We start from the raw sequence: 15,999 nt of genomic DNA on the forward strand, positions 1-15,999 counted from the left end.
AGTATTTTACTGGTATTTTATTATGCTATTTTTAGAAACATCGCATACTTATTTTTTGAGCTTGAACGTAACTCCATCAGCTACATCTGACATTATATCGATGAACAGACCAGGTTTTGTGATTCGTGATGCCTATGAATATTGGTAGTCGGAAAAAAGTTAAACAAACCATAGATTTACGTATTTCATGTGATTTGCTAATAATTCAACTATATTGTGGACCACTAAGAGTTTATGGTTAGCATATCTTTATTTATGATAAAACACTATTACTTACTTTCTTTTTAATTGTACTTCCAAAATTCTAATAACAGTTTCGTTGATGTTCAAAACGTTATTTATTCGTAAATCCAACGTGAATATCATAGATTAGTCAAGCTCTCGACCAATGATATCGCGTCGTAAATTCTGTCAAGTGTTGTGTATTTGGTTTTTCCTCTTTTGGACGAAATAAAGTATAACTATATATATGTTATTAGAGAAGTCTTAGATATCATATAATCAAGCACAGAGTGGAGCAGGATTTGTGATGGTTTCTTCATAATAGAATTGAAGACGGTGTTAACCGTCTACCAGTCTTAAGCGGTTCATGGCCAGATCAGTGCCTAGTATCTCTGTACTCAAAAATCAAAAATAATTCCTATAACGGAAAAATCTGTTTCTATTAACGGGTAAATAAATGTTATTTTTACCATGGGAATTTCGTAAAAAAACTTAGTTATCGGCTTAGAAACATTGTATTCCCTGAAAGATGTCCATAACAATTTTATCAAATTTCAATACATGATCGTGTTCGGTTTAGGTCAAATACATTTTATATTCTCTTATTGTCGGCAGAGAACAGCCTCAAAGATTATAACAATCAATAGCACGGCATCACAAAAATTGCTTACTGCTACGGAAAAAATGAAAATGTGAGAGTTGCAAGCTTAAAAAAAGTGTTCTATTCCCGCATACGAATCTCAAGTTTTCAAACCTGTCGACGATCATTAATAAAGAATAGAAAAGAATAGAAAATGGAATCTGAGAGACGAGGAAGAAATAAAGCTAAGTGCCGGCTCTCTATACTGCGGGGTTTCTTAAAAAGGATCATTAAAAAAAAAACAAAACAAAAGAATTGGGTTTTAAGCTCATTCCAATTTTTTTTGTGAATTGTGTTCTAAAATATTTTATATAAACATATAAAATCGATATTAACTTGTTTTATTATTATTATTTAATAAGGAGGTTTTGCTTAATTATAGTACTAGCTAATAACTGTTTTTTCCCATCAAACAAGAATTTATAGGATATATTATTATGTATGTTTGCATTCAATGCCCTTTTGATACGCATGCTCGAACATCGTTATTGTTGCACCGGGTATATCTCGATCGCAGCGACCCTAGCGGCTTAACGTGTTAAGAAGCCCACGTCAAAATTCATAATTGCAAGACTTTTTAAGAACATAATGGTACAAAAATAAAATGCCACATTTTCCAAAAACATTAAATATTAAGACAATTTATTCTTAATGAAAAAAATAAAAAAAATGATGATAATCAATAACCAATAAAGTAGCCTCAATTAAGTGTTACTATATACTTATATAAATATCTGAGGCTTTGTATTATGTTTGGAAATAAATTATTTCTATTATATAGGAATGATTATTTCATTCCACCTTATATAAAATTATTCTAATATGATTACAGTACCTTTCATTTTTTTATATTATTGTTATTTTTATTTCATTAAATCATTTAAAAATGACGGTTAATACATTTGTAATTAAGCTTAGTAAGTATTATGTTAAAACACAGCCACCTAATCCATGTACATTAATTGTTAAAAAATAGCAATGTCAATCGTCCTTAAAATTAGCGGGTTTTTTATGAAAGTTTATTTTGTAAACAAAGTAATATACTTTTGAGTTGAATTTTATTAAATGTACAGAGGCTGAAACAAAAGTGACTTAACATTATTGGAATTTAATAAAGAAGGTATTTTGGAATCACCTTCTCCGTTGACTTAAAAGCATAGAATCAGATAAGCTAAATAAGAATTACGATATTTAATGATCAAAATGGGGTAAGATAAGATGTCATTTTTTGGCAAGTACCTTACTTTACTAATATTACCATCAAAATGTTAAACAGATTCAAGTTATAAAGTTACGCATTTTAAAATATGTATAAAACACATTTTATTGTAGTAGGTTAAGTATACTTCATAATTTAGCCCAAAATGTATGTATTATATCGAACTGTAAATCTAGAAATAATTTTAAATCATCAAAACATATTCTCTTACCAAACAACGAAAAAAAAAAAAAACAAACATAGTAGAAAAAGTTTTATTCACATCAATTATTAATATAAACATAAGTACAACAATAATATTACTTTTAAAGTGATTTTGCATTTCAAATACACAATTTTTAACTAAATTAAAGTCACACATCTATTTATTGCTGTTACCTTACAGGAAAAACAGGAATGTACTACTGAAGGCTAAAGATCGAAACGAAATACCCAATTTCATTTGCAGGATAAATCCAGATATATATTCAATACGGGTAACGCGTAGCATTGGTAAAATATTGAATTCTATAAAAGATTTCACCATTGTCGAGGTGTATAGATGTATGCCTCTCTTGGGTGACGAAGAAAATGTGCCAAATTGGCAAGTCCATCTGATAAAGTATTCGATAGTATTTAAACAGATAGACATTTAAAGTAAATAAAAAGCAGAAGGTAAGACAACTAACCAAGAGCGATTTAAGTCCCTTAATAGAAATTGAGGTATTATTCAAGTTGTACAAATTAACCATATATCACTATTATCAACAATCATAATCTGCATTTAAAAAAATATTTCGATTTTCAACTTGTTAAGTATGTACATAAAAAGCTTAAAAACATTTAATAGTTTACATGCCACATTATTATTAATTGATTGTTTTGTTACTAATGTTATAATTGTTATAGTTATGCGAGTTTGTTTTTGACATATTATTTATGTAAATTTAGTTTATAAAATGTTAAAAGCTATTTTGTTTAAATTGGTCGGTCTACCTAGTTATTATTACAAATAACTGACTATCCAAATAAACTTGTTTTATTAGTATTTCAATGTAAAATAATTTTCTGCAATATTCATATAAACTATTTATTCGTTATTTCTGTTATCAGATCTATTTACAATACTAATAGCCAATATAAGCCTTTGGGTGATGTCATACAGCCAGTAAGACAGGAATTTAAAAAAAATAATTTGATTAATCAACTCGTTGATAATTATTTTTAAGCGAAAAAAATTATTCAAATGAAAAATTAAGCTTTGATTATATATATTATATCTAAGGTGTAAAAGCTACCTACCTAAGGGAAGAGGGATATTGAGACTCAACTAGAAGCCTCTTGATGATTTATTTAAAACTTATTTATTTATCAAAATATTGGTTTTGTTGCAAATAAGTTTTCTTGTATCCAAACTCATATATATATTTGTACATTTAATGAGTTGTTATTTAGTTAAGAGAAATAATATTAATGGAAGTACATATCATTATTCTTATTTGATTTCAAAAACTCACACCATATTCTTGTATATAATAACAAACAGAAGTATACTGGTGACATATTATACTAATGTTTGGCGAGGGGAAGGACATTTCTCGAGAATTATATTCTACGAGAATATTAAAACTGTTTAATAAGTTGGCAACAGTTGTCAAAACTCGGTTATAATTCATAAGTATTAATTTAACTTGACATTCTTTAGGCACTTGTATAAGCTTTTATAACCTTTTAATTTATTTTATTTGATAAAAAAAAACTTTCGCTTGGCAAAACTGTGTTAGTATGGCAATAAAAAATTCACAAGAAATATCAAAATATGTGTACTTATCCCATTAACAGTATTATCAATTTATTTTATGTAATATAAAGTATTTTTAGTACAGGTTTATGCATATATATAAATAATTTATGTGTGCTTGTCAATGTACTCTTCAAATAGCTGAACCAAATCAATGTTTTATTGTATTTGAATAGGTCCCTGTGTGGCATAAATTAAATCTAGGTAGCGCTTCAATCGGATTCAAGGATTTATTATAAAAAAGAAATAAAAATATTTAATTTGTACAAAGTCAGAATGGGTAACAAGCATAAATATATAATGATGCAATGGTTAGTAACTAACATATAATATTAACTGTTAACGATAAAATTATCTCAATTCTCAATTGCCATATTCAAAGTTATTAAATAATTAAGTAAATGTAAAGCAAATTATTTGTCTACTATGCATATTTTCAACCAGACATCACTTCAATTTAAAATTTATAGTGCTTCCTACTTTGTATATATTTTCCATATTATTGCTTTTAAAAGGGTTGCAGTTTGAAAAAATTATACCATTTTATTTCTTACCCAGCTGAAAACTTAATGATCGAAAAAATTAGTTTTGTATTCTACGTCTATATCTAACTAAAATGTAGTTGATAACATCCGATGACTACATAAACTGTGAAAAAAAAAAATTGTTATACATTTGTACGAATTGTATTATTTTCAACCTCTATTCGATGGTATTGCAATTTGATATGTCTTTGAGCTACTAATCCTAAATTATTAACTTTCTCTAAAGTCACTGTTACCGCTGAATGTACAACCAGAGTGTTGTATCACATGAGTCGCACTGTATATACCACACTTGACACATGTCTCCCAAGGTTTCTCCAGGACCATTTGACTTAGGAAACCACCTGTGAAAGCATCCCCTGCCCCATTTGTATCCACAATTTGCTCCCTGGATAGTTTTTCAACGGGAACCAGGGTCACTTTGGAGCCCTCTACCAGGATCACTGGGTCTTTACCCTGGGTTATCACAACCACTCTTTGCCTGGACGAGTTAATTTTGGGTAGTGCCGCTATTTTCAAAGCTACCCCTTGAAGATCGGTTTCTGTGATGTTGAACGCTTTAGCGAATGCATCTGCTTCCTGCAACATCATATTAGCTTGTTAAATTTCAATTATATTGGAATACCTTACATATATATACTTTAGTGAAACAAAGCGATAGCCAAAAAATTGTGTATTCTTGAGAGGGATTCTTTACAGTTCGTGCACGCGATTTTGATAATGTGTGCGTGCGTGACGTCATCGAAATAATTAAATGAAGTGCTGTTTCGTCGCCCGCTAAAATTTGGCCATCATTTTTGTCCTCACGCTTCGTATACAGATTCTTACATTTGTTTTGATATACAATTTGTTTTTACCCTAGCTTAAGTTAGCTAGGGTAAAAACTGCATTCATTTGATAAATAAAAGTATTATTATTTCTTAGTAAAATTAACAATTATCACCTGAAATGCTTGCCCGGATTGAAGCCCAGCTTCATTTAAAATTCTCATTTTATATACACGACAAAAATATTAAATTAATAAACAAAACCGTTGTAAATAGACTCGAATTATTTGATCATTGAACGAAAATTGCATATAAATTCCAATTAAGTGGAATACTGTTGTATTATAAATTTTAAAAAATGTTTTTAATCCATAATACAGCAGAGCTATTAGCAATGGAATATTTACCCTAAGACTTATATCTTTACTTGTTTAGTCGCTGAAATAGACTTAATTCCATATAATCTCAACATACAGGCTATCTTTATCGGACTATGTAAATCTTAAAACAAGAGCGTACAAATAATCTGTCTACCCGTGACCACGAACGCTGTAAAGTGCTCGAAACGTCGGGATGTCCAAAACAATTAATATACGCGATTAAAATCCGTTATAACTAGTTTTATTTAAATCTGTTAAGGTTTAAATACTAGCATAGATGATATTCTCACCGATTCGTTTCCGAACAAAACGTCGACGTAGGGCATAAGTTGCTCCAGCGGCTCCTTATAGAACTGCGACACGAAGGGCGCGCTCAAGTTCATGATGAATGTGTGTTTCTTCTCGTGAGCGTGTTTCGCAAGCAGCATTATCGATTCAGGCGACACCGCCACGAAGAAGCCCTGGAAGGAATTAATATATATTAGGAATCTTAATAAATATAACACATCCTAGGTATAATAGGCTATTTGACAATGCGAAAAATAAATTGTGAATTATTGTAATCAGTGTATATTATGAGTTTAAAAATGGTTATTTACTAACGAAACTTGAAAATAATACTTAATTTATTCATAAATCAATAAATAAAAATGCATTTTTTCAAACGTTTGTCACGTGACACAAAACGCTTCTGATTGGCAGGGCTTAAGATGAAGTCACTTTCTTGTAAACCTTGCTTTTCTACTATATGTACCACAGATTAAAATACAGCAAAGTGACGTCACCGACCCCATTGCAGCGCCATATTGTCCAAGTAGCGTTTTCGCGCGTTATTTAAATATGTAATTTTTAATATGATATTTTTCGGCAAATATGTACTAGAAATAAAAAAATCAACTTTTACTGGGTTCCTTAACCTCTAATCAATAATATAAAATGGATTTTAAAAACCAGTCAAATAGCCTATTGTTATGAAAAATTGGTTAAGTGTTCTGCGACAGTTGAGGACTGGGACCAAAAAAAATATATTTTTCTTTCAATATCCTAAGGAGACTTATGAAAAAGTCAGTTTTTCCCTTATTTCCACCCTCGCAAAGCCGTTAAGAGAAGCTAGTAATTTATAACTTAGTTACGTTAATATAGGTAACATAACACAATTGCAATATGTATTAGATACTGCAAGTAGGTACATATATTTCTTAAAGCTTATCGGTTGTAAGTAGCGAAGTGCTATTCCCATTTTTGGACCAATAAATATACTCTTGAACCGATACTAATATATTTTCTTTTGACATGTACAACAACAACAACAGCCTGTAAATTCCCACTGCTGGGCTAAAGGCCATTTCCTTCACCACTGAGCACGAGATGAATTATAAAGACAAATTAAGCACATGAATCAGCGGTGCTTGCATGAGTTTGAACCCACAATCATCGGTTAAAATGCACGCGTTCTAACCACTGGTCCATCTCGACTCAACACATAGGTGAGTGGCAATCGAGTCAGGAGGACAATTTGAAAATGTTATTTTTAATAATATATGTTTTACAAAAATGAATTATGACAAACTCACTGATGCATAAAAGAACTTTGCGCTTTCAATGCTCTTCCGACATTCCTCTTTAGCCAGGTGGTCCGCAGTGAACTTCTGTGCGGCGGCCAGGTTGGCGCACAGCGAACGATGTGTGCCCGTCACGAGGACAGCACATGTTCCCGTGGGAGCCTCTTCCGTCACTTGGTAGTGGACAGTTACACCTTCAGCACTAAAATTAAAAAATAAAACTATTTAGAAACGTTTTTTATATTAATGTCAATTATCAGTTTCACGTTTAGAATCACGTTTATAATTTAGAACCGTTTTAGTTTCAAGTTAAAATTGTTTTAGCTGTAACGTAAAGTTATTAAAGTGACGATCTGTAATGACGACGACGCGACGTCTATAATGAGTTGTTGTTAAAAATCAAGGATTTAGATAAGCTCATAACCGAATCAATATATTTTTGCTTTGATTCGTCACATAATCAGTATTGATGATGATTAATGTCATAAACTATCCAAATTAGAATAAACTCTTACTCTTCTACCTGTACTCTGTGTCTCTACTTTATTCATTTTACGAGAACAGTAGACACAATATCACATGAAAAAATAATTAAAACTTCAAATGATCTCATGCTAAATGCTCTACCATTTACACAATAAACGTTAACGAAATAAGTTTAACATTTTCATATTATCCTACTTAAAATGAGACGTTCAATGAACTTTATTCGTTGAACAAAAGAATAACTAAACAAAACACTGTATATATCTCTAGAATATTTGGAATGAAAATTTCAAAAACAAAGGATTACGAATTTATTTAACGTGGTTAATCCGTTGTCAAATTATACTTTATTTCATACTAATATTATAAAGAAATTATATTTAATAAGGGATTTAAGCTATCGCTGATTTTTCTGTATTTTAAGCTTGACGCTTGTCATTTTGAAAACATAATTCTCTCATACCTACATTGTTTGTATCTATGTATTAATGTAACACTCGTTTCAATGAAGCTTGGTGTAATAATAATAATGCGACTCGTGTAAATTGGACAAATATTACTCAGACTATATCATCATCATCATCATCGTCGTCAAATAATGGTGGTTTTAAATTTAGAATCTCTTATTTTTATTCCTTTAAGTCGACCAATAAAGCTATTTAAAAAAACATTGTCATTTAATTGAAGTATGTTATATAACTTTTATTTATTAACCTTGAATATCGTAACAACCAGACAATGTATCTTCTGTTGAGCTTGTATTAATGAAACTCATGAAACACTTGTACAAACAGTATTAATGTTAAGTGCGTTATGTCATACTATTTAAATTAAGATTACCTACTACATGTTACGATATTTCTAGTTTGAATTTTATTTATGAAACAAATACATTATTTATATTTTGTATATAAAGATGATTTTTTAGTTGGTTGATATTTTATTATTTTAATTAAATAATCAAAAAGACGTAACAGCCTGTTGACGTCCCACTGTCGAGTAAAAGGTCCTCTCCCTTTTGAAGAATTGGAGCCTTCCTTCACCACCGAGCAGTGGCGGATTTACCAATAGGCTAAGTAGGCTGGAGCTAGGGCGGCAAATTTAGCCCAAATTTGTTATTATCTTACAGAAAAAAAATAAATCATATCATATCACCTAGATTATAATCATAGTATAGTGTTGTATAGTGTTGTTTGCTGACGATACTTCGCTGATTTTTAAGGTTGACAGGAAAAAAATGACTATGACGATGTGAACGGTGCATTATCACAGATACACAATTGGTTTACAGTAAATAATTTAGTTTTGAATGCTCAAAAAACAAAATGTGTAGTTTTTACCCTACCTAATGTTAGCAAGCAAAATTATAATATATCTTTAAATGGTGACCGTCTTGAAGTAGCTGATACTACGGTGTTTTTAGGAATAGAATTGGATTCCAGACTTCAGTGGACCTCTCATTTATCATCCCTAACAGGAAGACTCAGCTCCGCAACATACGCGGTTAGAAAAGTTAGACAACTAACTGATATTGATACCGCTCGTTTAGTTTATTTTGGTTATTTTCACAGTATTATGTCATATGGCATATTACTTTGGGGTAACGCTGCAGATATTGAATCTGTCTTTATTTTACAAAAGAGAGCAATTCGGTTTATTTATAATCTTGGAGCTAGAGACTCTCTTCGGGATGTTTTTAACAGAGTAGGAATACTTACTGTTGCGTCGCAATATATTTACAACAATATCATGTATATTCACAGTAACATTGATCACTTTGATAAAATCAGTGATAATCATTGTATATGCACTAGAAGTAAGGATAAACTTATAACGCCAAGTTTCCGACTCCGCAAAGTCAATAGATCCTTCTTGGGGCAAGGTATCCGTTTCTATAATAAAATTCCGCAGAAATTTTTAACTTTGCCGTTTAGTAAATTCAAATCGTTTGTTAAAAATACATTGGTAGAAAAAGCATACTATTCGATACAAGATTTTGTAGATGATAAAAAAGCGTGGAGTTAATACCTGTTGACTTCCAAGCAGGATACATTAATTGAAATAATTGTATTTAATTAACATGACGTTGTATTTTTTAAATGTTAAAAAAGAGTAACTACTGAGTTTCTTGCCGGTTCTTCTCGGTAGAATCTACTTTCCGAACCGGTAGTAGCTTCACTTAATTGTAAAATGACGATTCAAAAGAGCTTATAAAAGCCTACTTGAATAAAGTTTATTTTGATTTTGATTTTGATTTTTACAAATAACGGAAAAAGCCGATGTTATGAGGACAATAGAACGCAAATCATAAAGTTGCAATTTCAGAATGAATGTAATTAATATGATTGTGAACTAAACTAACGTATTGAATTTCAAAAGTCAGTAGGGGCGGCAAAAATTTAATAGCCTACTACATTTTTAAATCCGCCACTGCCTCCGAGCACAATAATATAAATAAAAATATGTCCGGGTTTGAAATCAGAATCATTGTTGATTATATGATTCACATATTGGCCATCACAGTTCAAAAAATACAGAAGAAGTTACATGTTAACGAGAAGGCAATCGTGTGAATTGGACTGGACAGTGTGGCTTTCTACCTTTAAATCCGGTAGCTCACTAAACTTCTAAGCCGGAAGTCTATCGTGCAAAGTATTGACGACAACGGTAAAATAACGGATATTTGTATTTGGTACCCAGCCAGAAAGGGTTGCACGAAGCCATACGGACGTAAATTTGCATGTCACTATTATTTAAATTATATAGTACCGCTGTCTGTCCCTATCTATACTTTATTTTGGTTGACGCAGGGTAAATCTTCATAGATACCCGATTCAGGGGGGGATGTCGGGTTATGTGAGATTGCTACTAACTAAACCCCTGCAATGGCTGCCATCAGCACAGAAACGGAGAGGCTGCGGGATCGCTTTCGCGGCACGTCCGCTGCCCCTCCCGTGCCCTATTTATGCTTATATCTTTAAAATTACGCAACGGATTTTGATGCGTTTTTTTTAATTGATAGACTGATTTGAGAGGAAGGTTTTTGTATATAATACAAAGACAGCATAGTAAAGAAACACTGATAATCTTAGAAGTATCTAATGTGATGTCGTAAATAAACAAATTCTGTAGTATATTTAGGATCGCTATTATTTAAAAGCAACCGGGAATATGAATTGATATTTGGCGTCCCGCCACATCACGCCCAGCTTTCTTTTTAATTTGACGTACTTGTAATATCATAAATTCGCTTGCGTAACAAATTCAATATTAAATTTATTTTACACGCTAGTATCAAACTATATATATAATACAGATGTAATCTTGCGTCTTGTAGTCTTGCGTCTACCGGAACTATAAAACGAAAGCTTTGTACAGAAACTGTTGCTATACTTAGAGAATATTATATACTAATTCAGGAGACGTTCTTTTAGTAAAACTACTGAATTAATATACTTAAAACTTTTACAATAATATGCGGCGCGTTTCGGAGAAGGTTTAAGTGTATATAACATTATACCTGTTTTTACATAGACTATAAAGTTACAAGCGTAAACTTCATAATATCCTTGTAGACGGTAGTATACAAAATTGAATTTATTTTTGTTGATCAATTAAATTGTTTTTTTTTTAATCATTTAATATGATCCGAATATCGGAAAAAATGATAAATTTGTCTATGCACATATTTATAGTCTCTGAATGGATTTAGAGAAGATAATATTTGACAGTATATCAGAAACGTTTGTTTATTTTGCAATCATCAGTACACACGTTAATAACTAAATGAGATTAAGAACTCTATAGTGATAAGGCCTAATACTAAAATAGCATAAACCATTGTTATATACCATAGTATATTGAATAGCATGCTATATTGAAGTCAAAGCTGACAAAATTAACAATAGAGCTGAAAAATGCGATTGAGATTACCTTCTTTTTACGGTAATTTGCAAATCAATACGAAACGGCTATTTCTCAGTTTTCGGTTCATTTAATATTAATAAGTCATGCTTCAATAATAATAATATATGTATAAAATTTCATCCACATAGTTGCTTTAATTGCGTAATGTCGTAAGAAATATACTTTTCAATGAAGTTGGAATTGGGTACAAACAATACATGAACATTGGGTTGGACAAAACTATAATATTAAATTAAAAAATGAAACGCTTTAACAAAGTTCCTACTTATATAAAATCCGCGTATTACGGTTATCGGTTTTCGGTACAGTAGGTAACTTTACTGAAGACGAGCTTGCTTTATATAAAAAAAATCATTCATACCAAAAATTCCGCTCAGTGCTTTTTATGCATAAAGCAGACTGATACGGTTACTTTCCCATAAACAAATAAATGAGTCTATTGGTATAGAAAACCAATTGCGTGTACCGTAATAAAAGTGGAATTATTAACATCATATTTTAATATAACAATGGTAATGATAAGTAAAGGTTACGTTTGCCTTTCATATCTATTCATTAAAAAAAAACCATAATTTTCGAGCATTACAGAAATAAATGCTAGTGTAAAGAAATAATATTGAGTTACTATGTCATTTTTATGTTTGTAAAAATATGTGTCATTTAATCTTCCACTTCACATAATCTTGTGTTTGATATCATCATTACATATTATAAAACAAAGTTGCTTACTGCTGTCTGTCCCTATGTATGCTTAGATCATTAAAACTACGCAAATAATTTCGATGCGGTTTTTTTACTACATAGTGATTCGAGAGGAAGGTTTTTGCATACAATGCTTAGACAATATAATAAAGAAACACTGATCATTTTAGATGTTTCTAACGTGATAACGTAAGTAAACAAATTCTGTAGTTTATTTAGTGTCAGCATTGCACCCGTGCGAAGCCGGGTCTTGTCGCTAGTTCTTAGATGTAACGCGATAACTAATATCTCGGTTTCTCCGAATCCTCTTATCATTTGTAAAGGAAAAATGTGAAATAGATTTTTTTATAGTTATAACTCGATTTTTCAACGACGAATGTGGACACGCCAATGTCATTAAATTAATTAGTTACGGAATATAAATAGGAAATAGTTATATACAAATTAGATTCTTTATATATCTATTTAGATAGAGCATTGCACTGCAAGAGAAATGAAAGAAACGAGCCAAATTTACTGTCATCAAAAACGTCATACTTCTTTACTAGTGTACCTAAGTATACACTTAGGTACCAAGTGTAGGCCATCGTCTTCAACTTTAAGTCTATATATAGAATTATAGACTTATAAATAAATATTATCACAATAATTCGATTTTTGTCCCAGTATTATGAGATGACAGTCTCATTTTGAATATCTCCAGCCGTATATGTGAAGAAAATTAAAAAAAAAAGAAGTTACTGGCTGGATAGAAAGTGTTTCTTCTGTGGCTGTACTTATATAAAAAAAGTAAAAATGGCGAACACATATTTATAGAATAAAACTTTTTATTTTATTTTCATGTTAATTAACTCTGTTGCGTATTATGTCATTGTTTCATAATTAAATTACAAAGATGACATTAATTTTTGTTGCATTGCCCTTATAGTTGGCTGTGAATCAATATAATTATCTAATACTGTAATTTGAAAATTAGTTCTCATTTATTCTTATCGAGCGATATATTAAAAACTAGTTGTCGCCTACGTCTTTTCTCGTTTTTTAGGGGTTTGTCAACAGATATTAAGAATAAAAATTAGCCTTTGTTCTTTCTTGGACTTCAAACTTCATACTAAAAATCAACAAATTCAGGACAGGCAGAGTTACTTTTGCATTTATATACCTATAGTTATGTATCCAAGTATTCAGTTAAAAAACTTTATCTTTAAATTCTACGAAAATTACGAACCGGTCTTTATTTTAATTTTATTTATCAATACCATGTCGCTTTTCGCGTTACAATCGCTACTTAGAATAAAACAAATTCGCTTGCCGCCGTCTTTGTGCTTAGATATTTCAAACCACGCAAAGGATTTTAATGTGGTTTTTATCAACAAACAAATCTATTCAAGAGGAAGGCTTCCGAAAAGCGCCGCATAATCTTGTACAAGTTTTATATGTATACCATACATAAAATTTATACCATAATAATAATAATTAAATATCGGAGAACATCACATACATTAATGTAAGTAGCTGAAGCACTTGTATCAAGAATCAGAAGTAACAACGGTACCACAAACACCCAGATCCAAGACAACATAGAAAACTAATGATTTTTTTTACATTGGATCCGCCGGGAATCGAACCCAGTCGAGATATACACACTACTTGACAACAGGAGTCGTCGGTAATAATTATAGGTTTAATAGTTTTGTTTAGAAAGGAATTATAAAAAAACAATCCGCATCTACTTTTTAACATTTTTGGTTTCTCTGGTTAATTTTAACATTTTTGCGAAACTATAAATAACACTCGTCGTTTCCACAACGATAGCGCGGGCAAATGTTATCTGTTTATCAGCCAACGAGAGCGGAGCGCTGTTACGGGTCGAAAATTGACTGTATTCGTTCAAATATTGATATTTTTCATCATCGTTGAGTAGCATTTTGACGTTAGATAAGATATTAAATTCAAATAAGCAAATAACAAATTCAAAACACAAAAATAGTTACTACTCTCGTAAAATAATTGAACATAAAATTAACATTTTAGGAATTGAGATTTATTAAAAAAGAAACGCTTACAAAACATTTATCAGAACGCTCTTCTCTACCTCAGTCTGTTGCAGTGGTATGTTATAATATTTATAACAACCGCAATAATATTTCTAACCGACTTTAAAACAAAGGTGATTCCGATTCAATTGTTTTTTTTTTTCTTTGGAAATTTCTTTTGTTTTTAACCGTACATCCTGTTTAGTTCCATTAAATTTAAAAAAATATGTAAACACGTAATTTTTAAAACCTTTTCATGGATTTGAATATTATAAGAGCAAATATTTTTTGATTCTTTAAATCATTCCAATTGGAGTGGTAAATCCAAAAAAATTTTAAGCCATTACATATTCAATTACATAACAATTGAATATGTGAAATGATTTTGTTGATTAGCTATAGATCTGTTGCTCTCAAAACATTTTATCTTGATAAAAAAATATCTCAATAAAGATATTCAGCTACAACATATAAGATAATCCTTATCAATTTTTCTATATTAGGTGTTGAATGTAGTTGAAGGTATTTAACTATGATTTTTTTGTATTGTTTATAAAATATTAGTATTATTACTAAACTGTAAGGTCAATTCAACTTTAAACAACAACAGCTTTATCATTTTAAGTTAAAAAAAAAATATTGAGTAAATTCTGATTGGCTTAAAATATTACTATTAAAATCTTTTGATTAAAAAATAATTGCATATAATTTAAATTAGATTATAATAAACTCACATAGCTCTCTCGCTTAAAATTTTGGCATAATCATCATTTCCGACACAGCCAAAGTAACTGCATACATTGGGTTTTTTTAATATCCATTGCGCCACCCTGAGAGAATTCTGTACACTGCCTCCAGCGATAAATTCAGCATTATATCTACAAACAATATACAAATGACAATATTTTTAAATTGGGAACAAATATTTATAATACCCCAAATTCATTGAACTAGGAAGTGCGATAAAATAGATGTTATGAAATAATAATTATTAGTATGTTATGTGTAAAACTTCAAAGTCATACATACTTTTCTACAAGCTCCCTGTAAAGTGGCATGTGTTTATCCTCAGCCATAATAGCATCATCTGGATGTAGACCATACTTCTTGAGCAGTTCCTCATCAACTATAGCTGAAATATCCAGCAATGGATTTCCTATACCCACAAGCATACCTTCCTTATCACATGGACAGCTGAAATAAACATATCTTTTAATTATAATTAATTAAAAAAGGAAATAAAATATTTATTTATTACTGGTCTAATTGACTTTAAGCTAGTTAGAAGCAAGTATAAATGTTTATTTTTAATATTGACTGGTCAAATAAAATTAATATAATAAATATTTAAAAAAATGTTATTGAAGCGATAAATCGCCTGAAAATTCAGTGCCAGTGCCTACTTAGAGCTTAAATGTGGTTAATTCGAGACGCACTAGTTCATGCAAATTAAATTCACCGGAGAAGGAAGCATAATAAGCAAAAAAATCGCTCACCTAGAACCCATTATGTAATATAATTATACAACAAATAAAACTTTGAATGCTATCAAGTATATGTTATAAAATATATGTGATTGTATTATTTTAACAAAATTAAATTAACACTGTCGCGCAAGAATTCACCGCATGTTTATCTATACAATTGCAAAACGTGCTCACGCTCTCCAAGCTCACCGAGGAATAGGTAAAAAATAAAAAATATTAATTTATATTCTGTGAATGTGAATTGAC

The 15,999-nt window shown here is 30.5% G+C and overlaps 1 protein-coding gene across 1 annotated transcript; it reads right to left on the bottom strand.

Annotated features, from left to right (window-relative positions):
• Nucleotides 1-2,527: 2,527 nt before the first annotated feature.
• On the bottom strand, nucleotides 2,528-15,944 carry LOC124536749 (adenosine kinase). Its single transcript, XM_047113334.1, has 6 exons — nucleotides 15,763-15,944; nucleotides 15,296-15,460; nucleotides 15,001-15,144; nucleotides 7,128-7,317; nucleotides 5,844-6,014; nucleotides 2,528-4,985 (listed from the first exon to the last, which is right to left on the bottom strand). Exons 1-6 carry the CDS (start codon nucleotides 15,771-15,773, stop codon nucleotides 4,617-4,619), a joined length of 1,050 nt encoding a protein of 349 aa, XP_046969290.1. The 5' UTR covers nucleotides 15,774-15,944; the 3' UTR covers nucleotides 2,528-4,616.
• Nucleotides 15,945-15,999: the final 55 nt, after the last annotated feature.

The sequence above is a fragment of the Vanessa cardui genome, chromosome 17, assembly GCF_905220365.1.
Source record: "Vanessa cardui chromosome 17, ilVanCard2.1, whole genome shotgun sequence".
Classification (NCBI taxonomy): Eukaryota; Metazoa; Arthropoda; class Insecta; order Lepidoptera; family Nymphalidae; genus Vanessa; species Vanessa cardui.

Bases quoted from the DNA above. Each gene is read 5' to 3' on its own strand.
- LOC124536749 (XM_047113334.1), bottom strand. The intron at 7,318-15,000 runs GTGAGTTTATTA...TTTTAATTTTAG, and splicing joins ATTTTAAGCGAGAGAGCTAT to TGCTGAAGGTGTAACTGTCC. The intron at 4,986-5,843 runs GTGAGAATATCA...ATGATGTTGCAG, and splicing joins TTTTGTTCGGAAACGAATCG to GAAGCAGATGCATTCGCTAA.